Raw genomic sequence first — 25735 nt, forward strand, 5'->3', positions numbered from 1 at the left:
CCCATCAACAGCTGGAAACAGACCCTAGTATTCATGATGGTGGCATACCGTAATGGGTTGCAGACCGCTACATACCTATCAAATGACATGACAGACAGATAGAAAAGGCCATTGATTCCCAGGAAAAAAAAGAAAAAAGCCTGAATGAAACATCCAGGAAGGGAAATGTTTTTTCTCTCTGCCAAAAGGTTGGAGAGCATCTTAGGAATGACAACAAAAGTGAAAGGGATTTCCAGGAGGGAGTAGTTTCGAAGGAAGAAATACATGGGGGTTTTGAGATGAGTGTCCACCAGTGTGATGAAGATGATGACAATGTTCCCCAGCAGTATCAAGAAGTAAGTTAGCAGGATTGCAACAAAGAGTAGGATCTCCAGCCAGCGTTCAACAACAAAACCCAAGAGGATAAATTCTGTCATCTCAGTCTGATTCTCCATTTTCAGGTTCCTTTGAATCATAAAAAAGGAAATTAGATGCTGAGAGTATCCCTCTGAAGTTCATGAGCAGAAGTAATGCAGCTGTTAACCATGAAAGATGGGGATGGCAGTTCATGCTTTATTCTGGGTTCAAATTTAGGACTTTAAATTTGTGCTTTTTAAAGCAATGAACACGGGGACAGTTAATCACAGCATCAACAGCATTGACTGCTTTTGTCATCACCTTTGAAAAACATTGCAGAGAATTTCCCCTCTTCACATGGCTCGTAGCTAGCTCAGCACCAATCAGCCACCCAGCCTGCGGGCTACATTTTGCCCACCCCTGCTCTAGGTGCTATTGAAAATATCAGTTCAGAGTGATGGAAGCAGCTGGAGGCCATTGTCATAACCATAGCTTATTTCAGCTAACTGGGCTGCAGTGGAGTTCTGCTGATTTTCACTTCCTCGAGATCAAGTGAAGCTTGTCCACACTGAAGGTAATTTATTGGGATGCTCTGTGAAAGTCACCCAAGACAATGTCAGGATGTTCATGACATTTTTGAGAAAATGTATACTCATTAAATGAGTAATTATCCCAGTTCATATCCAAGACCCCAGCAATGAAACAAATGTGCAAGAACTAAGAGCTACATGACAGGGTGCATGGTAGTACACTTGTTTATTGTGTGTCCGTAGCCTTGTTATTTTTCCTTATGCTTTAGTCAGTCCCTAGTAGAGAAACAGGGTGATACATTGGAGAGAGAGCTTCATCTCCAAAAGAGATGGAAGAAGAAGAGGATGAGGGCTTGGGCAGACCTATCTGTTAGCCCCAGGAATTGACCTGTTAGGGGATTCACCCAAGTAGCAGGACATTCAGATTCAAGGCCAAAACAACCAGAAAGAGTTTCATTTGCATCTCTCTGGCTTCTAGAGTCTTCTCCTGAGGCTGAGGATCTGTATCTTGTACTTAATAATCACTGGATGAAGCTGATGGAGAGCAGAGAGGAAGATGCTACTGTATCGGGATCAAGGGATCAGGCTAAAACCCAAGACTCCCTGTCTTTTAGGATAGAGACACATCCTTTCGGCTTCCTCTCAAACTGCTGTCTCTATGTACAGCCTCTCTGCTCTGCCCATGGAGCCAGGACCAGGAGAAGAACTAGAAAAATGACTGGCTAATGCCTAACATGTTCACTGGACTGTGTTTGGGGAGTTGAAACCCAGAACCAACACTCAAAGAGCCAGAAAACTAGCAAAAGCTATCAGCCTCCCAAGACTGCATAGAGGAGCATCTATGCAGTTATGGAGCCAGCCAGGCACTGAAAGGGCTACTGATTATAAGCAGGCAGCCCCACCTATGGCAGGCCAAGCCAAATGCAGGGTTTGCAGCCTTTTGCCAGCACAAGACTGGAGCTTGCAATCTGGCCACGTGTGAGCTGGAAGACTCAGCCCTCCCCATCTCCCCCCGCCCGGAGTGGGCAGTTGCCTGGACTCATTCTCACTGCAGGTCATGGACACTTTTCAGCAAAGGAAGTGCAGACACCACAAAACAGAAGGCTGCTCAGTGAAGGGGGAAAATGGCACAGCCCAGCTCAGTGTCACCATCCCCCATGCCAGATGGGATCTTTGCAAGCCAGATTGGGCTTCTTTGTGGGCCAAAGTTTGCTGACCCCAGGTCTAATGCTTTGCATAAGCAGTGAAAAAGTAATAAGTGCTACTGATAAGTTGTCTAGCAGTCTCCATGTTTAGTCCTTTCAAAGCAAAGAGTAAAATCATAAACTGGAACAATTCAGGTTGTTGTGATTATCATCATCTTCATCAGTATTAGTTTTTGGAAGTGCCTATCCTCACAAGGCACCTACGTTTTAGTTGTTTCTTTATTCTGTTAAGAAGGCGTATGGAATTATTATTTGGGGTGGGGGGAGAAGGCATTCAGTGAAACTAATAGGGTTCGCCCAGAAGAGCCTGAGCTAAAAAAGCTGGTATTTTAGAAACTCCATTTATGACGTGGAAAATAGTTCTGATGTCCACAGCTATCTTTATATCGTGAACTCAGGACGTACAGCTGCCTGGTTTGCATTTTAAACAAGTGAAAAGAAGAAAACAACAAAAAATAATGAATTGTTTCGTAAAAAAAAAAAAAAAAAAAATCAGAGAAAATTAATATTTGTAATTATTATAGAAATCTTCCCACGTTTTATTGTATGTTAACTTTCAGTTTTTTGTTGAGTAGAAAATACTTTACTGTTATTTTCACAAGTGAGAACCTTAAAATGTTGGTTATGTAAAGTGTTACAAAAATACCTTTCCATTTACTACAGATTCTTTACGGTCTCTCACTAACATAGGATAATATTCAGGAGGAGAGTATTTGAGAAACAAGGAAAGAATACCTTCCACATAGTCCAAAATTTCAGGAGAAAAAATAACCTAGATTTCCCCATCACCACCACCTCCCATAATATGTCCCAGTGAGGCAGTGGCCCTTAGTAACCGTCCGGTTCCTGATTGGCTCCTGAGCTAGCTACCAGCCACTTAGGGAAGGGAAATTCTCTGTAATGCTTTTCATAGGTGATGAGAAAAGCAGTAAATACTGTTGATTTTGTGACCAAGTGTCTCCATGTTCATTGCTTTACAAAGCACGATTTTAAAGTCCTATAAAAGCCTGGAATGAAGCATAAACTGCAACCTCCTTCTCTCACATTTAATAGCTGCATTACTTGTGCTTACAAACTACACCAGGACTTCCTCTTCAACCTGTTTCCTTTCCATGATTCGAAGGAAGCTGCAAATGGAGAATCTGACAGATGTGACAGAGTTTATCCTTTTGGGTTTCGCTGTTGAACGCTGGCTAGAGAGCCTACTCTTTGTCGCTGTCGTGATCACCTGTTTCTTGATCCTGATGGGGAACATGATCATCATCTTCATCACGTTAGTGGACAGCCATCTCAAAACCCCCATGTATTTCTTCCTTCGAAACTACTCCCTCTTGGAAATCACTTACACTTTGGTTGTCATTCCTAAGATGCTCTCCAACCTTTTGGCAGAGAGAAAAACCATTTCCCTTCCTGGATGTTTCATTCAGATTTTTTTCTTTTTCTTCCTGGGAACCAATATCTTTTTCTATTTATCGATCATGTGTTTGGACAGATACATAGCTGTCTGCAACCCTTTGCGTTATGCCACCATTATGAATGCTAGGGTCTGTTTCCAGTTGTTGGTGGGTTCCTGGGCAGTGAGTTTCCTTTTAGTCCTTCCACCCTCAGTGATGACGGCCAAGCTGAAATTCTGTGGTCCCAACATCATCAACCACTTCTTCTGCGATACCACCCCTCTCTTCCAACTCTCCTGCCAGGATACACGGCTTGTAAAACTAGTGACCCTGTTTGTAGCTGTATTCACATTACTCAGTACTTTGGCAATCAACTTTGCCTCTTATCTCCAAATTATTTTCACCATCCTGCACATCCCATCTGCTGCAGGGCAGAAAAATACTTTCTCCACATGCTCTGCTCACCTCATTGTCATATCTGTGCAGTATGGAAGCTGCATAGGTAGGTACATCAGACCCCCAGAAAACAGCGGGGAAGAGTCTGACAAAGTGTTGGCTCTTCTCTATACCCTGGGCATCCAGCTTTTCAACCCCTTCATATACACGCTCCGGAACAAGCAAGTCAAGCAGGCCTTGAGGAACGTTGTCCAGAGGCTGAGCGTTAGTTCACGTCCCCAAAGGCACTTAGGCCCCTTACTCCACTAGAACTTAAGGACATAAATGACATTGGAAGTATGAACCCTAAAAATGTTTAATTTGATAAGGAGGAAAGCATGTTTTTGTGTCTATAATTCTTTCAATTCTTGGTTTCATAGTATATGCTTACTTAAATTTGGGAGTATTACGGTGAAGATTTTAAGAGATCTTGTTATAGCCTGAAAGTTATAAGAGCTTCTTCAGGACCTGTGCCAGGGAATACCTCAGGTTAACTCAGCCCTGAAGTGTGCCAGGCCATTCAGCTTTGGAAGTCAAAGGTGGGTAGATGTGATGGCTGCTACATTGCTACCCTGAGTGGCAATGGCAGTGGGACGTCTCAGGACTTAAGGATGCAGCCCAGTTGGTCGTGAGGCTGTTAGACTTTGATGGGCTGTTAGTCTTTTTGTAATGTTTTTTTTGTTGTAATGTTTATGTTACTACTTGTAACTCTCCTGAAAGACATCTCATTGTCTTTCAAAATCCTCCTTCAAAGTGTGCTGCTGCAATCCCAGCAATGGCTGGCAACTCCGTATTATAACTCTTTCTTTATTTTTCCCTCTCTTCTATTCGGTATTACTGTCCAACTGTTTCACTGTTTTCCACTTCCTCTCCCCCTTATCCATTGTGCATTAGATATTATACTTCTCATATGAATATAGCTTCTTGGTTGTATATTGACTCATGTTGTGTCTTTTCCTGTGTACACAACTGGAATAGTGCAAAGCAGTGGTTCTCAAACTGTATGGACCAAAGATACTCATTGAAAAATGCCAGCTCTAGTTTTTACTGTTCTTTTTTGGCAACAGAAAAAATAATAAATAAATAAATATAAGCGTTCTCCTGTTGCGGAGAGCAAAGAAAAACCACAACAGGGCAGAATATTTTTAACATTATGGATTCTTGTTTGAAATCTCTGGCCGTGTCCAGACGAGTGTGGCCGTGTGTGACCCATCTGTGGTGCCATACACTGCATATTCAGGCATTGCCCGCACCGTTACCTCGCAGTTGATCTCACGGTCAAAAAAAACACACGCAGAAAAAAAGGGGAGAGGCACAGACACAGCAATCGCCACCCAAAACTGGAGCCTGGTCAGCCGGAGCCATGCTCCAGCTGCCAGCCAGGTTCCCAGCTGCAGAAGCATTGTGGGCACGTTTCTCCTGGCCCTCAGCACCCCAGGTAAGACTTCTGGGACTAACACAGGTGTGCCACTGCTACTTGTCCCCAAGCAACGAAACCTCTGTGCTCATCTGGACACGGCCTCTGTGTTTATCCTATGAACCATGTTTTCATACCTAAAAGTGCTTGAAAGAATTGACACCCCAAGATGCCACGGCATAATAGAACAGTATCGCTGACATGAATAAAATGGTACAGAATCACTGATGTGAAGAAACCACACAGAGACATGTTCAGTCTGAAATCACTATAGTTACTAAAGAAGAAATACAAATCTTAGACTAGGGAGAAGTGTACTTTCTAAATCCTTCCGAAGTGGGTGGGAGCTCGCCTGTCAGGAATGTACATGGTTATCTCTGCAGAATGCTGGAATAATACATGTTACCTCATTTGGCAGAATGTTAATCCTAAATGAAACTGGTTTAAAAGACCCAGCATTTTTGCAATTTTTTTTATTGCTATGCATTTTTGCAGCATTTTTCCTATGTTTTTATCGTTACAGAGGTAACAGTTACACTGTCTATCTGGCTCCATCAACGTTATACCTGAGTGCACCATAGAGAAAATCAAACAGTGATGGAAATTAAACTAATAGTTTAATACTTAATGAAACATATTCATGAGGGTAGAGATTTAGGCAACTGAAGGTCAAGGTTTGCTAGACAGACAGACAGGAAACAATAGCAGCAGAGACCATTTCCTTTTTTTTTTTTTTAATTTGTCTTTTTTTTCCATTACTCCCTGAAATGTGCTGTCTTACAGCAGGAAGCAGTGATATTTGATCAGCTTCAAATATACATTTGCAATCATCGTGCCTTGATACTACATGAGTACCTTTATTTCTTCTTTAGCAATATTACAAGGATCTCCATTCTCGATGATCTATTGAGGTTCCTTCCGACCCCAACATCTATGAATCTATTCTCTTTTTGACACTTTCCTCCTCATGTTTGATTTCTGGGTGCTTTACTCATATGAATTACATAATGATTCATAATGGTTATATAATGATTAATGCCCCTGAAACATGTATATTTGGACTGCATTCCTTGATACTGAAAGCACGATCCTATATAGAAACACAAAGGGCAATGCTTGTGCTGGCTTTTACTGCTCAGACTTAGTGAAGAATGTCTTGAATTCAAAAGCTCTTCCTTTAATACATATCTAAAAGACACATTGACCTTTTGAGTCCCATTGCTGTCCTGGTACAATTATGGTATTTACTTAAACTCCCAAATATTTTTAGAGATACTGATTTCCAAAATGGAGTCTTTCCCCTTTCCCTAAATTATAGATCTCATCTGTGTTCTTGGTTCCTGCTTGTTAGACCTTATACACTGCCATAAAGATTTACAGATTCCTAAAAATGTAAGCGTGGAAGGGACTAGGGAGGTTAGCATATTGTCCAGACCCCTTGTCAGAGCAGAATCATCCTTGACTTAACAATTCCAGAAAAGTTTTTTTTTTTTTCCCTAAAAGATATTGTTTGTATTGATTGCATTCAGCTTAACAAATGATCTAGAATGATTATTCATTCATCATTTGTTGGTTGCAAAATCTTTTTGTCTACCATCCCAACATGCAGAAAGACTAGCAAGTATGGCAGAAGACCAGTTTGGCTTAGCAGGGACCTCTTCAATGAGCTAAACACAGAAAGGAAGCTTAGAAGAAATGGAAACTTGGGCAAACTTCTAGGTAGGATTATAAGGGCCTTGCAAGGCCCTATGCTTTAAGCCAAACAGATGTTACTCGGCTTAGCAATGGTTGACATAGTCACACATCCAAGCAAAAAATCCTATTCTTATGGCTCCTCCCTTAAACTGCTGTGACTTGCCACTACAGGCTTGTGAGAAGGAGCAGGACAAAGATTTAGGGGAACAGCAGGCTCCCTATGGGCACAATGAGTGCTCCAGCCCCAGCTCCTGGAAGCTGTGGGTTCTCACACTACTGCTTTGACTGGCTTTGCTCCTGGTGGAAGCAGAGTTAGCCGAGTCTTAGTGGGAGAAGTACATCCTGACCACAGCTCAGCTCAAGCTCCACTCCCCAGCCATACCAGTAATAAGTACAATTAGTTCTGGGTCATACAGCAAGCAAAGGAGATGTTACCGCTTCCTAAAAGGATGCTTGAGAGCATCTTTGGTAGAATGGCTGTGGTTGCCATAATTTCCAGGAAGGACACATTCCCCAGAAGGCAGTACATGTGGGAGCAGAGTCTCTGCATCAGGACCATAAGAAACAAGTTTCCAGTCACTGTAACCAAGTAGATGAGAAGGAGGACAAAGAAGAGGACACATATTCCCTGTGTACTGGGGAACCCCACCAGAATGAACTCTGCCACCCTAGTCTGATTTTCCTTTCTCAGGGCTGCTTACGATAGTGACTTTAATTAATGGGGGGAAAGCGTAAATAGGCTAAACTATAGTTTTTAAATTGTTCAAGTTTTTACTTTACTAAAACTAAAGATTGGAACCAACATCTCAATAGATTCTGCAGTGTGATTTCTTTGTATTTATCCAAACGGAAATCCTTTCTAGAGAGGAAGCAGGATTTTAACCAACTGGAAGCTTTTATCACAAGAATCTTCCAGGTGAACTACATAATCAACATTTCCCAATACTATCTCATAGGAAAAGTAAAATAATTGCATCTGGCACCTGCCTAGAGGAATTCTTTCTATTTCAGTATCACCCTGGATGAGCAAAGTGAATTTGAGAAGAGATCTACAGCTACACAGTAGGTCTGTGCACGTAGGCAGTAGACCTGTGTGAGTAGGCAGCGATTTAATCCAGCTTTGGATCCGGCCACTTCGGATGCCACTGATCCGATCCGGAGCTCCGGATCAGGTTTCTGCTTCAATCTGGCCGAAGCAACTTCAAAGCTTTGGAGCTGTCTCAGAGATCTGGCCTTAGGGTATAATGGGGAATCAATGAAATATCTATAACTTGGTTGTTTTTTGTCTGATTTGGATAAAACGTGCAGGGATGGTAGCCTCTGTCTCAAGAAGATTGGTGCAGTGGTTCAGGAGCAACGCACCCCAAATTCCTGAAAGCAAAACTCATGGAGTTGCTTCGGCCAGATCGAAGCAGAAACCTGGTCCGGAGCTTTGCGCATCCAGGGTGATATTGAAATAGAAAGAATTCCTCTAGGCAGGTGCCCGATGAGTTTTGCTTCACGAATCTTCGGTGCAGTTCCCCCAAAACTTCTGCGCTGATCTTCTTTAAACTTGGTAGGCTTCATGCCCTTAGTAGAAGCTGCCATCCCTGTGAGCTTTATCCATGTCAGACAAAAAACAACCAAGTTATAGATATTTCATTGATTCCTCATTATACCCTCCAGCCGAATCTCCGAGGCAGCTCCGAAGCTCTTCCAAAGTGGTTCGGAAACTCTGAACTGCTTCAGAAAGCCTAACAAAGACAGCGCTTGAATCCGGACGTGCTGCTTTGGATGTTGAAGCATCTGAAGCTTCTCCGGATCTGAAGCACGGTCCGAAGCCTCGCACAGCCCTACTACACAGCTCTGTAGCTCAGACTGCCTGGTGAAAAGAGGGAGGGAGGCCCAGAGCATCCTGCAATCTCATCAATTTAAATTGGATTATCAGTGCGAATATTTATTTGACAGTCAAGAAGGAAATATGGAGTGTGTAGAGGGAGTCAGTTCTACCAAATTGAATATTTTTAGAATTTTACCATATAGCAAAAAGTAGGTGGGGTGGGAACAGGGTGTTCTCCCATTTTCAATCAAGATTATTTTTCTAGTCAAGTCTGACATTTCTGTAGGTAGAAATTCCCTTTTGGAGACAGGTCCTTAACTCTATTAACTAACTAAGCCTGCATGCATTTTTTTAGTGTCTACGTGTCATAATAAGTCACTGGAAAGATATCTTGACAGGGCTTATTCATGGAAGCAATCAGAGGTCCAAATAAGTAATGAGAGTGTCCATAGAGATACTGGCTTGGATATGGAGGAGAACATCTCTAAACCCTCTTGTTCAAAGGTGCAAGATAATTGGTAATTGGAAAGAGTAAGGGGAGAACTGCTGTGAGAGACTATCCTACAACTACTCTCATTTAGTTGAAGGCTCTTACTTTAGCGACTGTCTGAGAGATGATCTCAGGCCAGATGGACACCTGATCTGATGCAATATGGAATTTTCTGTGTACTATTTTGGGTCTCATTCCACATTTTTTTTTGCCCCATTGCTACGCTCTGCATTATCTCCAAGAGAGTTTCATGCCAGATTCTCAGTTGATAAGAGGCTGACTAGTTAACACTGAATTAATTAGAATGGACAATCTTTCCACTGAATGAGGACCTCATCCTTGCTGTTATGTCCAGATAGGACCTGATTAGTCTGACCCTTATTCATGACACAGGCCAGAGACTATCAGTAGTGAATTGAGCACTATATTATGTTGGAATACAAATTGTAAAATCTTCCCATGCTAAAATGTAAGACTCTAAGGGATAATCTTCATGTCAAAGGGCATGCAAACAATTGAGCAGGTATAATAGATTAGAAGATTTATAATCAAATCATGGACATGGCACTAGATTTTAGTTCAAAATGAAATTTAGAAGTTGTTGATCCTGTCTTCTTGTATGTTTTTATGAAGAGCTGTCTAATGTTCGTAACACTTCATGAATAATACGGTTCCATTAAATTCCATCTAAGCATAATTGAAGTAGAAGGAATGGCAAGCTCATGCTACAATTTATTGCCTTTCAGCAAAATGTGTTGCACCTTTGAATTTAGGAAAGACTACACAGAACCCCTCTTTGTTGCAGGACAAATATTGCCAAAATGTAACAGAAATAACGCTCTCGTTGACTTAAGATGGAAATCAAAAACAGAAATGAGAACACTGCATAATTCATCAAAAAGATAGATTACAAAATAATCTGTTTCTAAAGAAACCCTAGTTTGAGAACTAGTCAACCTCACCTGGAAATTGTTTAGCTTTAAATAATAATGGCACAGACTTCTTATAAGACGGCATGTGACCAATATAGGTAGCACTGCATTTCTTATAATATCATCAGGGATATCCCATGCTTCAGGGGAGCTGGGTTTTATAACTTCTGGCTGACTAGATGTCAACCCAGCTCAGGAAATATATGGTAGATGGGAATGTCTGTAATATCTGGATGGAAGCAGCTTTATGTACCTAACAGCTTGGTACCTATTAGGTGAATTAGCTGTGCACTTCAGCCAAGGGAGATTAAAGGAAAAACTAATAATATAAAATAATAGACTAACCTCGCCCCACCCCAACTACAGCCCCATAGTAAAAAAAAAAAAAAAAAAATACTCAAGGAAATGGGTGGGAGTCTAGAGCTAGACTATGAAGTTGCCAATGGTCAAGGGTGAAGGTTGTCAATAGAGGAGCACAGAGAGGGGAGCCCTGGGCTGAAATACAGTGAAATGAAAGCAAAATGCACATGTCATTGTTTAGGGTGAGAGCTGGGCATATGGATGCTTCCCTTGTGGATGGTGCCCATAGATACCGCAAAGTGTAGATGACCAGAACCCATGATTAGTGGGACTTTCAAACATGAAGAGAAGAGGGCCAAGGGAGAGAGCGTTATTTATTTTTTTCGTTCTTTAGAAAACATGCCACCCTTGCTAAAAATGTCCCTCAAAGCCGCCTGAACCTGCTTGTTCCTCAGGGTATAAATGAAGGGGTTGAGCAGAGGAGACACCATGGTGTTGAGAACAGACACTCCCTTACTGACATCCACCTCGCTGTCCTTCGTTGCCCTGACATACATGAAGATGCAGCTGCCATAGGTGATGGACACCACAACCAGATGAGAGGCACAAGTGGAGAAAGCTTTCTGCCTTCTGGCAGCAGAAGGCATTTGTATCACTGTGATGACAATGCTAATATAAGACACAACAGTGACAGTGAAACAGCCCAACAAAGAAAACACAGCTACAACAAAACTCAGAGACTCCAAGAGCTTGGTATCTCCACAGGCAAGCTTAAGAAGTGGAGAGTTGTCACAAAAGAAATGGTCAATGACATTTGGGCCACAGAAAGGCTTGTGGAAGAGCAGTATTGCAGGGCCAATAATGAGGAGGAACCCTGCAATCCAGGAACCCAGCACCAGAAGGGTCCTGACTTGAGAGTTCATGATGGTGGTATAGCGCAGAGGGTTACGTATGGCCACATATCTATCAAAGGACATTGCTGCTAACAGGAAGGACTCTGTAGTGCCCAGCATGAAATAAAGAAACCACTGAGTGAAACACGCTGGTAAAGAAATTGTTTGGTTTGATGCAAGGATATCTAAGGCTTTGGGGACGACAGCAGAAGTAAAGCCGATTTCGAGGAGAGAAAAGTTTCTAAGAAAGAAGTACATGGGGGTTTGGAGACGATGGTCCACGAGAGTGACGATGATGATAAGAATATTCCCTGCTACAGTTAGGACATAGGTGAGAAGCAGCACTACAAAAAGCAGAGGCTGTAGCTGACGGTTGCTGGGAAAACCCACGAGGATGAACTCCATCACTGCAGTCCGGTTCTCCATATGTGGCTCATCTTTATGCAGACACAAATAAAGCAGTGATTAACAGAGAAAGGACAAAGAAGCATTCATGAGGAGAAATCATGAAAACACATTCCCACACCTGTCTTCTGTCCCTGGATAGCTGCTATTCAGTCAAATTGTTCATGTCAAAATGGACTCTCTATTCCCAGTATGACCCCCCGCTCCTTCCATGTATGTGGACTCCAAGAATCAAACTCTAGAAAATGTACATCTTCATTGGGCAGAGTTTCTATTTGGTGTAGGTGGCAAAAAGGAACACAAGACCATCATGTTTTACCTTTCTAGTATCACAATTTCAACACTGGAGTTCTAGGGGAGTTTGGGGAAACTCCTTGGGGGATTGCTTGTTTATAGTAAGCTACTTTCAGCCTTTGAATATATCAAACAAGCAAAAATCATTACCAGCAGTATAAAAACAGCCCCTATACTGTGATTATAGAAAAAAGCCTCTTGGACAACTATCCATCTATCTATGTACAGCAGTCTATCTGATTGCCTGTCTTTTGAGTCTTCATGGACTCTCAAGAATGAAAACTAGCAAATCTGTTAAGATTCGGAGATCCTTGAGCTAGGTCATGCTTTTTTTTCTCTTTATAGGTGTAGTGAGATCCTGGGGCAGAGGCCTGCAAACTAGTATGTGACTGGGGAATCAAAGAACTGTAACTTTTTGGGGCTGAGATATTTAAGGATCCTGCAGATGTCAGGAATATCATTATCTCTGATTTTCTTTAAGAAAAATTATAAAATGTGTTTTCTTCCTGACAGAAGGCTCAGGGCTGTAAGGATGTACCCGCAACATATGATGATGTCTATCCCAGTCATGCAGCCAGTCCAATAAAATATTTTTTCACCAATAATTGCCTCTTCAATTGCAGGCAGTATTATATCTTTTCAGTTTGTGTTTGTACAATGGGTTTCAGCCCATGGCTACTTTAATAACTACTGATATTGAGAATTAGCACAAAGAACTCATGGAAATAGGATGCCATAGATGTGGAGGCTGTGAAAATTATTATTTCTGGTGTTATGTTGATTATAATCCCCATGTGGGATTTTTTAATAAGATATTTCAAAATATTTGAAAGGTCAATAAATCTTTTTCAGTGAGCCACTCTCTACATTGGAGGTTCCAATTTTGTCCTTTCCAGTCTCTTTTCACTTTAAGATGGTTATTTCCTCCCTCTTCCGTTGTCAGCGTGTAGAGCAATATATGTTCTTCCTCACACATTATAAAATGTATCTAAAACAAAAGGCATAATGTCAAAAAACTCACCACTTCTTGCATGGACAAGCAAAAGGTTCTTTGACGGAGCTCTTGAGATCTTCTGGGTCTGAATAAATTCATTTTGAGGCATTGCATCTGGTCCTGAACCTGTTGCTTAATGCTTGAGAAATGCTTTCAAGGAAATGGGGTGTCCCCAGAAAATTAGCATTGTCTTTAAAGACACTTTCTTGTTAGTGGCTAACTGCTTTCTGTCACCTTAGTGCAGTGAGAGTGGATACTACATAAGATCTTCTGACTCTTCAGTTCTGCAGCTCCTTGTAGCTCAGGGTCTTACATTAGGGGTGAAATGATCTAAAATGATGAATGAAAGAACTGGAAAATTATAAAAACCAGTAATTTTCTTAATATTTTGCAGGCGCCCTTGAAGATAATGTAGGATTGCTCTGCATTAAGAAGAAGTTTCTCCTACATTGGCTAGGCATATATACCATTTAGCATTGTTGGCATTATTTCATTGCTCATTAGCAGGTCTCTCAAGAGACACCAATGCAACTTCTCCATCGAATCCCAAGAATTGTCTTTTTTTTATTTGTCTAGTGATCTTTATGTTTTGACAAAACTTAATTCATGCAAGCAGCTCTGTGTACATGCCACCCCCCCCCCCCCCCGGGGGGAGCCTACCTTCTTTTTTGAAAACCCCAAAACCCACTATTGAAACTGTTCATCTTAAAACCCCCAAGGAGGGCACTTTTTCTCCTACTTTCGAAAGTTTGGGTTTTTTTTTAATTCACCTCTACCCAGATAATGCAAGTGAATAAAGGACAGGACACATTTCTAGCGGTGTGGGTGAGTGAACAGGGTATAAGACAAATGGTTAAGTGGCCTGGCTTCTGTTTCTGTCCCTGCCACAGTCTTGGTGGAGTGGCCTCAGTGAAGTCATTTCATCTCTCTGTGCCCCAGTACCTCTGTCAGTCAGAGAGGTCTAGAAGCACTCGGGTCCCCTACAGAGCTCTAAGATTTACCAGTGGAAAGTGTCATGGGTTGTAGCAAGTATTTTACCTTTGCTCTTCACAATGTATGGATTGATTCTGGAGTTATCCTGCTATAATAGATAGCTCCAAATGACCCCAAATTCCCAGAGATTTCAAATGGAGATATGTGCCTTCAGTAGTTCTTAGGGTTCAGGATTTAGGAGCAGGTACACTTGCTGGCTTGGATTTTTCAGGGAACGTTGGGTATAAGTTCTCCCTGCCTCTCCCCCACCCAGCCCAAAAGCTGAAGAAGGCAAACTGGATGGACCATATTCTTTCATCATCTGTAGGTCACTTCCTTGGTAGCAATGCATCTCAGGCAATACTGTTTACTACACAAAGAAAGATTAAACCATATTCTTCATCCCACTATGGTATCTAGGAGAAGAGGAAGAGATGAGTCTCATAACAAGAGAGACAATGCCTATTGATATTTTTCAGGCAATTTTTTTTTATCTTTCTTTTTGGAAAATCTAAGTTATTGCCCTGCTCTATTAAATGCAGTTAGCACTTTTGGAGGATTAGAGTTAAATGGCACAGCAAGCCCCTCTGTTTGCAGGGCTTATAAATTGAAATTAGAAGACATTTATAAATTGCCAAGCTGACCTGTAGTTTTTGACCAGTTACTGATTCTACCCATTTTTCCCATTTCCGGTGAACTTGTAAAACAATGCTCCTTTAAATGCTTTGAGCCACAGGACATGAGGTTCCAGCCCAGAGTGTGTTTTGACAGCTGCAGGACTGGTCCTATAGACTTTATGATAGAAAAGCAGCACTCACCTTCTTATTGAATGGTTAATAAGAAAGAGATAATAAATGGGGATGAGAACTGTTCTGAGCCTTCACTCCATACTTGTTACAAGAATTAGGCTTACATGTTACAAGAATTTGTTTTACAAATTACAGTAGAAATAATGGTCATTTTAGAAATGACCCATTCAGATGTAGAGGTAGAAAGGGTACAGTTTGAATTAAAGGGAGGCCTGGTAGCACGCCAACTATTACTATAGGATGCCAGACAGTTCCTATTATAAGGCCTTCCTTTCAGTGGCTTATAAGCAGGGATCCTTTAGGGAAAAAACCAAACAAAGTACACTTGTCTGGATTTCTTTAGGAAAGGATGATTCTGCCTCGAGAAGGGGAGTGGACAATAAGCGCCCCTCCCTACTCCCTTCCACACTTACTTTTTTTTAATAAATCTGTAACGCTTTATGGAAAAGTATATGGTCTAACAACTAGGAACCAGGAATGCAAATCAGATCTATAATTTAGGAAAAGGGGAAAGACTCCATCTTGGAAAGCTCTGAAAATATTTGGGAATTTTAGTAAATACCATAATTCTCCTACAGCAGCTCTGGGGATGAAAAGGCCAATGTGTCTTTTGGATATGTATTAAAGGAAGAGTTAATAGGAGGTTTGAAGTTGCAGCGTGAGCTGGTTGAAACAAAACTATATTGTTAGATCAGCATTGTCCAGTAAAATAACATTACATTGCATAATTTTCAAGTAACTCTAGTTATATCACTGTACATTTGGCAGTGATGTAGTCCTTACTGGAATACTGCATCCATTTCTATTGTCCACACTTTTAAAATATCAAAATGTTGCCAAAGACTATTCATCTCTTGAAGCAATGTCTGAGCACGGGGCTAGGTTTTATTTCACCCCCATGGGGTATCTAAGTGGACTGAGGCAGCTAATTGTAATTCTAATCCAGCCCGTGGCCATTTCAGAAGTCCTCTGATTGTTGTGCGCTGTCCCTTCCTTTGAGAATTATTTTCCTCCAAGTAATTAAGTGCACAAAAGAGAAAGAGACTAAATATGAGCTATTTACAGTCATTCACTTGACCATAAGCAGTCTGTCAGCAGATGAGCAGGAGATTTCCCCACATAGACGCAGTGTCAGGGAGACTTGTTATACTTGCAGTCAGTGATCACATCCCACCTAGGTCATCTCAGCTCCAGACTAAATGATCCCAGTTTTTCCAGCTTTCCTTACACATCATGTTTTCCATGCCTGAAGCCCTTTTTTGTGTCTGGAGCATTTGGTGTTCTTGGGACACTAATCTGGGGATTTTCTTGGGTATCTATGGCTAAAAAGAGACCACTAGTTTAATCCAGGGCTGACTCTCCAGGGTCTTGATTTACATCGAACCTGACTACAACAATCATTTACAATGGCACTTAACTGGAATTAACCTTGATTGTCCTGGGGCAGTGTTAATGTAGTATTTTGTGGATAATTAGGGTGGGACAATGGTTAGTATATCTGTAGGATACCAAAACAAAAGCTTTCTCCTAGGGGAACTTGGTGGTCTATTTTTAGTCTATGAATTCATCTTGGGGTATTGTATTGGGTCTTGAAGTCATCACCAGATGTCCAAGAAATGTTTCAGGCAATCAAACTCTTACCAGGCTAGCAAAGCCTCCTCTGAAGAGGCTTTCTTGTTAATCTTTTACTGTGTTCTGCCTGCCGTGTGCATGGAAGTGTTCTGGAAAACGTATTGCATAGTCTGTCCTTGAAAAGCTTTGGCCTCCTTTAACCACAAGACGCATGTCAATTGTGGATAGTCTTAATCTTGATCCAAGGAAGTTGAGCAGTTTAACAGCTTGTCTGAAATAGTATGAGGAGATAATGGAGAATTGCTCGACCCTAGCAAAAAGGTTCTCTCGCACTTGGTAGGCATATTAGGATGAACAGCATTATTTCCATTCCTCATTAACAAGCCCCGCAGGAGATACCAACTCCCAACTCATGGGAATCCCCAGGAGGAATGTATTTAAGTGATACTGAATTGCTCACTTTTTTAACCAGTCTGATTTCTAGTCCCTGCCTGGCCACAAAGATGCATGAGGTATGGGGAGGTCAGTATTGGGAAGGTCTGCATTCACTACTCTCTGCCTTGCCCTCCCAGCTCATTTTATAAGCCATAGGAACAGAGGGGGTTCCTGTGCTATTAAATCTAACCCCCAAAAGCAAAATAGCATTTAATAGAGCTGTTCAGAAACTTAGATTGATAAAAAAGCAGCCCCTCTCCTGTCATGTGAGTCATCTCTTCCTCTGCTCCTAGAGACCTCAAGGGCACGATGGTTTGATGTGTGTTTGTGTATGCGTATACATACACAAATCAGGGACAGCACACAGGAAGTCCAAATATTTTCCATTGATCTTAGTCTCTGTCTGTGCCTCTCCCCATACATATTTATTTGTACGCCTAATTCATTATGCACTGTCTCTATGCCTCTCTCTCCCCATAACTATGCATGTGTATGCCTGTCTCTCTCTCACTCTTGCCTCAATACACGCCCACTGTGTTTACAATACACGCCTAGCTGTTTACATCTCTGCCCCATACATACTTATCCGCATGTGTGTCTCTCTGAATCCTATATAATCCATCCATCCCTCCCTGTATCTTATGCCAATGATTTCACCTTTGAATAATCCTCTTAATGCCTCTCTGTGTGTAGACAAATATTCTTGAGAAGCCCATTATACTTTTTTGAAAAAATATGTTTGGGATTTTGGTTATCTGAATGGCACTGAATTAAACTGTACTTATTCCAGTTAGCTGGAGCTTTGATCCGCTGTGTTAACTGTTGCTCTAACTGCTTTCTGCCACCTGGGATTCTGGCTTAGGGTTTTTGGTTGTACTCTCATAGTCAATGGTCTTCTACAAAAAAGGCTGACCGGCTCGTCTAGAGAAAGATGGGCTAGCTACTGCTCTTCTTACCTCACTGTTGTGTGTCCTGAGTATGTCTCCTTTCTCACTGTGCAGCAGATCTTCTCTGTGGTGCAAGCCAGTATTGCATTGCTGAGGACATCTGATCACAACTAAAATACTTCCTGACTAAGGATCACTCTCTCATACTAAGCATGTCTTTTCAATATGGAGCAACCTCTTTTTCATGAGTGCATGTATGTACCAGCACTCTTCTAAGCGCATGATAAAAGCAAATTTAGCTGAACTTGAAAGCTGGACACTATAGCATGGCAGCATGAAGTGTCACAGGCATTTTTTTTTTCTGTTTGTTTGGTTTTTTATTTATTTTTTGCTTCAGCTATCCAAATACCACTCACATAGTTCGCAATTCATTTTTTAAAGTGACTTAGACTCTTAGAAACCTGTGGTCCATTAACTTTCAAGAACACTTTAGTGTTATTAATGTATAACTCCTATTTGCAAATAAGAGTTAGACTCCTTAAGATCTAAATTTACACAAGTATCTAGTAACGTTGGAGTGATGTTATAGCTGTGATTTTCAAGCAATTATGCGAGAATGAAGGATTTTTGTGGGTGATATCTTTTATTGCACCAATGGCTTGGCTGGAATATTGTTAGAGGAGCTTTCAAATGCAAGGCATTCTTTATCCATGCCTTTCAATCATTCAAAAGCTTGTCCATTTACCCCAACCATTTAATTTCAATAAAAGATATCACCCACAAAAAATCTTGCCTATCAAAAAGATATTTAGGCATCTAAACATGCACATGCACAGTGGTCCATGTGAGTGGGCTACACATTCAGGAACAGAATAGTACTTGTATATGGCTGCCAAAAATACTATGTAGACGACCAAAAAAATAGCCACTTAGATAACCACAATGAAATAGCATTCTGCCCTATATGATAAACCCAGAGATTGCAAATAAGAAACCATCATATAAAAAAATTATACCCTGTTTTGGTCTTTCTTACCAAACTGAATGACAAGTTACCCATCAGAACTGAGTTCACTTGAGGCATCCTCTGGCACAGGTCAAGAAGAACATTTAATTATTTTGAGGCTGTAACAAGATCCCTTCATCTCTTCACCATAACACCTCTCAAATATAAATAAGCACCATTGTCCAAATAATGCAAAAGTAACAACTGAAAGAATTATAGACAAAAAATGGTGCTTTCCTCCTTATCAAAAATTAAAAGTTCAACGCATTGATGTCCTTATATTGTAATAGAGTAAAGTGCCTAAACACCTTTGCGGATGGGAATTCTAAAGCTCACCCTCTTGAAAGTCTTCATCAAGGCCTCTTTGACTTGCTTGTTCCTGAGTGTGTATATGAAGGGATTGAAGATCTGGATGCCCAGGGTGTAGAGAAGAGCCAACACTTTATCAAACTCTTCCCCTCTGTTTTCTGGGGGTCTGATGTACCTGCCTATGCAGCTGCCGTACAACACAGACACAACAGTCAGGTGAGCAGAGCAGGTGGAGAAAGCATTTTTCCGTCCTGCAGCAGACGGGATGCGCAGGATGGTGCCGATGATTCGGAGATAAGAGGCGATGTTGATTGCCAAAGTACTGAGTAAGGTGAATACTGCAGCAAACAAAGTCATTACTTCTATTAGTCTTGTATCCTGGCAGGAGAGTTGCAAGAGAGGGGTGGTATCACAGAAGAAGTGGTTGATGATGTTGGGACCACAGAATTTCAGTTTGGTGGTCATCACTGAGGGTGGAAGAACTAAAAGGAAACTAACTCCCCATGAATCCATCAGCAACTGGAAACAGACCCTAGCATTCATGATGGTGGCATACCGTAATGGGTTGCAGACAGCTACATACCTATCAAACGACATGACAGACAGATAGAAAAGGCCATTGGTTCCCAGGAAGAAAAAGAAAAAAGCCTGAATGAAACATCCAGGAAGGGAAATGGTTTTTCTCTCTGCCAAAAGGTTGGAGAGCATCTTAGGAATGACAACAAAGGTGAAAGGGATTTCCATGAGGGAGTAGTTTCGAAGGAAGAAATACATGGGGGTTTTGAGATGAGTGTCCACCAGTGTGATGAAGATGATGACAATGTTCCCCAGCAGTATCAAGAAGTAAGTTAGCAGGATTGCAACAAAGAGTAGGATCTCCAGCCAGCGTTCAACAACAAAACCCAAGAGGATAAATTCTGTCATCTCAGTCTGATTCTCCATTTTCAGGGTCCTTTGAATCATAAAAAAGGGAATGAGATGCTGAGAGTATCCCTCTGAAGTTCATGAGCAGAAGTAATGCAGCTGTTAACCATGAAAGATGGGGATGGCAGTTCATGCTTTATTCTGGGTTCAAATTTAGGACTTTAAATTTGTGCTTTTTAAAGCAATGAACACGGGGACAGTTAATCACAGCATCAACAGCATTGACTGCTTTTGTCATCACCTTTGAAAAACATTGCAGAGAATTTCCCCTCTTCACATGGCTCGTAGCTAGCTCAGCACCAATCAGCAGCCGGATGGCTAATGAGAGCCATTGCCTCATTGGGACATATTATGGGAGACGGTGGTGTTGGAGAAATCTAGATTATTTTTTCTCCTGAAACTTTGGACTATGTGGTCTGCCATCTTTCCTTGGCTCTCCATTTGGAATTTAATTTCTCTACTTGTGAATACTGTTTTATGTCAGTGGAAAACTATTGAGAAACTATAGGAAATGAAAGGGTATTTTAGTAACCATTTAGAAAACTATACCTTTTGGGGTTGTCATTTGTGAAAAGGAAAGTTAGGTTTGATTCCTAATCTTTGAATTTAGGGAATAATTTAAATGAAAATGTGTCATGAGCTGGTATTTTATACCCCCAAACCCCCCCAGATTTAACATAAAATAAAACTTTGGAATTTTTCCAAGAAAATTAAATATATTAATGTTCTCTTTTTTTTTTAGAAACAATTCATTACTATTTATTTTCTCCTTTCACTTCTTAAAATTCAAAACGATCCTGCCATATGTACCAAATTCAAGACATGAGAACACATTTGGACAGTCCTTAAAATGAAAACTATTTTCTGCTTCATTAATGGAGTTCCTGAAATATGACTCTTGTCACTCAGGCTGTTCCAGGCTCCCCTATCAGCCCCACCTCCAAAATAATAATGCCACGCAACTTTTTAATGGAAAATATTTGTGACTAAACCATAGGTGTTTTGTTAGGATAGACAAGAATAAGAATGATCATCATAAAAATGGAAGTCTCTCAATTTAAGACTTTTTATATTTGCTTTGTAAAATGCTAAACATGAAGACAGGTAGACACGATATCAGTCTCTCTGTCTGTTTTTTTACATTTTATGCAAATAATTAGCCCTGAGCAACTTGTGGCTCACAAAGAGATCCAATCTGGCCCACAAAGGCCCAGTCTGGCATGGGGGATGGTGGCACTGAGCTGCCATCCTTCCCTTACACCAGGGAGCCTTTTGCATTGTGGTGTCTGCACTTCCATTTCTGCAGTGTCCAGGAACCTGCAGTGAGAGTGAGAGGCAGCTGCCCACCCCAGGTGGTGTGAGGGGGAGAAGACCAAGTCTTCCAGTCCACACACATGACCAGATTGCAAGCTCTGCCTGCACTGGCAAAAGGCTGCAAACCCTGCACTAGTCAATGGTTGCCCTTCCCAGGTGTTTGATACCTAATAGAGGTATCAATCAGGAACCAGTTGGCTAATTTGGACCACAGCTGTCTGTGCACATTATAAGAAACACGAATAAAAGTTCTACAATTCTTTTCTTGGCTCTAAAAATTTGGTTAATGTGGAGTATTTTCCCCCTTGGTTTTCTTCTCATAGGGAAACCTTTCGTTGCATTGACTGACAAGATTTGCATATTATTTCATTTTAGTCACAACCTCCAAGTTTGCAGGAAAGGCAATTACATGAAGAAAAACAAAGAAACAAAAGAAGATTCGTTTCTGTGTTTATTTTTTTGTTTGATGAATAAAGGAAAAACCTCTGTATTAAAGTCAGACCTCTGTGGGCATGGTCATGATTTCTGATAGTGAGAATTGGACATTCCCTTTGTCTTTGAAAATGTCCCCCCTTACTTCTCTACTGTATGATATGACCCACTTGTGCTCCCTTTGGTATATGTGTCCGAGGTCCAGACAGAGGTCAGAATTCAGGTTTCAGACGTGTTAGGGGCTGGAAGAGACCTCTTGAGATCATCAGGTCCAGCCACCCTGTACTTGGGCAGGATCGATTGCTGGGGTCAGATGCCCCCTGCAAGGTGTGCATCAAGGAGTTTTTTGACGATATCCAGAGTAGGTAATTGTACCACCTCTGAGGGAGTGTATTCCAGACCTTTGACACTTGAGTTGTAAAGAAGTTTTTCTTTATGTGTAATCAAAAGTGGTCTCCTAGCAATTTATGACCATTAGTCCTAGTCTTCCCCTGGGGAGCCCTGGTGAACAGATGTTCTTCCAATTCCTGATATGCACTCTCTATATATTGATAAGCTGCCACCAAGTCCCCTCTTAGTCTTCTCTTCTCCAGGCTAAACAGATCCATCTCTCTCAGTCTCTCATTGTATGGCTTGCTCTGCAGACTTCTAACCATACCTGTAGCCCTCCTTTGCACTCTCTCAAGCTTCTCCACATCCTTCCTGAAGTGTGGTGCCCAGGACTGGATGCAGTACTACAGCTGTGGCCTCATCAAGCAGGAGGATTACATCCTTAGTCTTGCTTGAGATGCATCAGTAGATGCATGCCCGTTCTTTCCTCTCAACAGTATCTGTTAGGGTAATGATATGAATTTTGGGTGTTGGGGGAATGATTTAGATTTTGGGGAGTGCTGGGTGTGCAGCTGAAAAAAAGTTTTTTCCTGTGTCTCAGCAAAAGCTGCTGGTCACAAGGCTGGATGATTTATTAAAAGCAACTAATTTCTCTAATGCTTAAGTGGATACTTAACAAAAGGATATGGTGCAAAGTGCATGATGGGTTGGGTAAAAATAGAATGCAGCCCACCAGCTATCATCAGGAGGCAAAAGAAGAAATGTGGCCTTGGAGATGGTGCTGAAGTCAGCAAGAAAACCAGAAAGAACCAGCGAGAAACTGCACGTGACCGAAAGCAATGGGGGTCAAAGTCTTATACATGCGCTGTTAGCAGAGAGGCATGTAAATGAATGAAATGCATAGGGAATTCCATGCTAATGAAGCAAACAATAAACAGAGGCGGAGCTTAAGATAGGAGGAGAAATGGGTGGAACATAGGAGGGACACAGGTGGGGTGAATATTAATTTGAATGAACCAAGCTGTATAAAATGTGAAAAGAACTAATGTTCAATGCAGGTCCCCTGGTTCATGGGCTGGGTGTCTGTGAGGGATCCTTGTCTGAAGCTGTCTCCATTCTGAATAAAGGTGTCGCAAGCAATGTGTGCTGGTGTTTGCTCCCTGCTCTGCTCTGGCTAATGCAAACCAGGATCCATGAGCACTTGGACCCTTGTCTCCCTAGGCGCTGGGCGCCGCATGGAGTCGGGGTCCAACAGAACCTATACGCTGGATCCTTATCTGGTATATCTTAACATACTACCTTTGACTTAAAAATCCTCAGATTTTTTAGAAATATATAACCATCCAACTTTACTTACCAAATTCAAGACATGGGAGAATACCAATGAGCAGAACCTGAAAACGATAACTATTTACTACTTCAGGAACGTTTGTAGTGACTTATTTGGTATCTCACGCCCTCCCTACCAGTGTCATTGATTGCTCTCCCAAAAGGTTTTCAGCCCATGTGCCTTTTTAATGTGAAATACTGAGGACTAAAGCATAGATGCTTCCTGTGGATCACCAGCCTCAACCAATAACAGTTGTAAGAAGTGTCACAGCAAAAACATGAACTGTTCTAATTCAGGGCTTTAAATCTTTGCTTTGAAAAGCACTGGACATTGAGACAATTAGACCTCACATCAGCAGTACTATATATTGTGAAAAAGGTGGTCATTGGGGTCAAAGCAGAGCTTTTGGGGTTTTTTTTGCTTGTTTCTTTTTTGTCCCCCTCTCGCGCCTCCTCACAGGGAAGGCATTGATTTATTTTGTTTGCATATTTGAATATTGGGACATTTTTCTGAGGGACCTATTCAAAGTTTTCAGGAAACGGAAACAAGGAGGTTTTTAAATGACTTTTCTTCCTTGATGAACAAAAGCAATAACCGCTATTTGAGAGCCAGCCAGACAGGGAGCTTTTATCATGATGCATTTCCTGGTTGCTTCTATGGACAATTATTTCGGGTGGAGGGCCACTTACTGAGTTTTGGCAAGCCATCAAGAGCCACATCATAGGCATCCTGGGGCAGATTAATATTAATTTTCTACATTTTTAGGGACCCCGCGGCCTGGATCGACTGGTCGGGCAGGCCACATCTGGCTTGTGGACCACATTTTGCCCACCCCTGGGCTAGAGTGAAGCAAATATGGTAATGCCTTGTGTCACGGGCTGGGGTCCTCCAGGAGGGCCTTGATCTCCTTAAGGCCCCTTCCCCCATGCCAAGCTGGTCCAAGGGCACCCTCCGATTCTCGCCCGCCACGTCTGATGTTTATATAAGTTTGGGAGGCTGCCTTATGCCCTCTTGGACATGGTTCGTTGGGACCTCTGTCTCCGTGGTTTCCCTGACTCTCCGTGGGTCTCACTGGATGATGGGTGCTTTTGTGCGTTGCTTGCCGCCAACCCCCCCCGATTCCGCTCCCCAATCCTCACAGTTGGACTAGACGTTGTTCGGTCTCTTGGTCTGCTCTCACGCCCGGCTCCCGGGCCTTCTCTGTACTGCCGCCCGGCTCCTGGGGCTCTCTATGCCCACTCTGGGCCTTCTCGGTACCGCCGCCCTCTCTCCTGGGACTTCTTAAGAATACTGCCCCTCTCTTGGGGCCCTCTCTCTAGTCCTGCCCCTCTCTTGGGGCTCTCTGTGCCCACTCTGGGCCTTCTTTATAATGCTGCCCCTCTGTTGGGGCTCTCTCTCCAATTCTGCCCTTTTCCTAGGGCTCTCTGCACCCACTCTGGGCCTTCTCTGTAGTGGCGCCCCTCTCAGGGTCCTTCTCGATAAAGCCGCCCCTCTCCTGGGGACTTCTGTGCCCACTCTGGGACTTCTCTGCCAAGCCACCTGTCTCTCGGGCCCACTGCACTGCTACCCCCTTTCTCCAGGGCTCACCACACTACTACCCCCTCTCTCCAGGGTTCACTGCAGTGCAACGCCTGTCTCCAAGGTTTACCGCAGCACTACGCCCTTCCTCAGGGGCTCACCATGCCCGCACTAGGGCTTCTCAGTAGCATCCCTTCTCTGGGACTTGCCACGCTCACACTGGGCTTCTCAGTAGTGCCCCTCCTGGGGCTGGGGTCTATGCCCCCCCCCACACACTACGCCCTTACTGGCACTGGGATCCCCACGCTATACTGGGTCCCACATGAGGCCTCCTCTAACCCCTAATAGCCTCACCCAAGCCACCGGTATAACCGCAAAGCAAAACACAAACCCCTAGGCTATAACATAACTTAAAACCACCTGGCTACAACCATGTTGCTCACACATCTTAGAGCTGCCTTCCTTACTCTCCTTGAGGAGTACCTGTGGTTCTCACATCTTAACTCCAGGAGCTCAAGCTCCTCTAGCTGCTGGCAGGGAACTGCCAGCCTGGCCTCAGCCCTGGGCTTTATGAGGGCCAGGCCCTGCCCCTTCCAGTCAGCTGACCTCCTGGTTGCCCCAGGCAACCCACAGCTGTGCTCCTTATTCCCTGCCAGGGCTCTCTCCCTGGCAGTTTCCCCTCTCTAGGAGCAGAGCACCGAGGTGCCCTGTGACACCGTGCTTCCAGTAAAATGACTATTAAGGACATGTGTCTCTTT

At 42.5% G+C, this 25735-nt stretch overlaps 3 protein-coding genes across 3 annotated transcripts; 1 reads left to right on the top strand and 2 right to left on the bottom strand.

Moving 5' to 3' along the window:
• Positions 1-3204: 3204 nt before the first annotated feature.
• Positions 3205-4170, top strand: LOC102372434 (olfactory receptor 49-like). The gene has a single exon (XM_006037410.1). The coding sequence runs from the start codon at positions 3205-3207 to the stop codon at positions 4168-4170; it is 966 nt and encodes a 321-aa protein (XP_006037472.1).
• A 6757-nt stretch (positions 4171-10927) lies between these two features.
• On the bottom strand, positions 10928-12428 carry LOC102372688 (olfactory receptor 49-like). The gene has a single exon (XM_006037411.1). The coding sequence runs from the start codon at positions 11870-11872 to the stop codon at positions 10928-10930; it is 945 nt and encodes a 314-aa protein (XP_006037473.1). The 5' UTR covers positions 11873-12428.
• Positions 12429-19120: 6692 nt separating this feature from the next.
• Positions 19121-25487, bottom strand: LOC102372933 (olfactory receptor 49-like). Its single transcript, XM_006037412.1, has 2 exons — positions 25461-25487; positions 19121-20081 (listed from the first exon to the last, which is right to left on the bottom strand). The coding sequence occupies exon 2, from the start codon at positions 20069-20071 to the stop codon at positions 19121-19123; it is 951 nt and encodes a 316-aa protein (XP_006037474.1). The 5' UTR covers positions 20072-20081; positions 25461-25487.
• Between the last annotated feature and the right edge of the window lie 248 nt (positions 25488-25735).

Source organism: Alligator sinensis, unplaced genomic scaffold (assembly GCF_000455745.1).
Source record: "Alligator sinensis unplaced genomic scaffold, ASM45574v1 scaffold526_1, whole genome shotgun sequence".
Taxonomy (NCBI): domain Eukaryota; kingdom Metazoa; phylum Chordata; order Crocodylia; family Alligatoridae; genus Alligator; species Alligator sinensis.

Coding starts and splice junctions, on each gene's coding strand:
- LOC102372434 (XM_006037410.1), top strand. CDS start 3,205: ATGGAGAATCTGACAGATGTGACAGAGTTTATCCTTTTGGGTTTCGCT.
- LOC102372688 (XM_006037411.1), bottom strand. CDS start 11,872: ATGGAGAACCGGACTGCAGTGATGGAGTTCATCCTCGTGGGTTTTCCC.
- LOC102372933 (XM_006037412.1), bottom strand. CDS start 20,071: ATGGAGAATCAGACTGAGATGACAGAATTTATCCTCTTGGGTTTTGTT.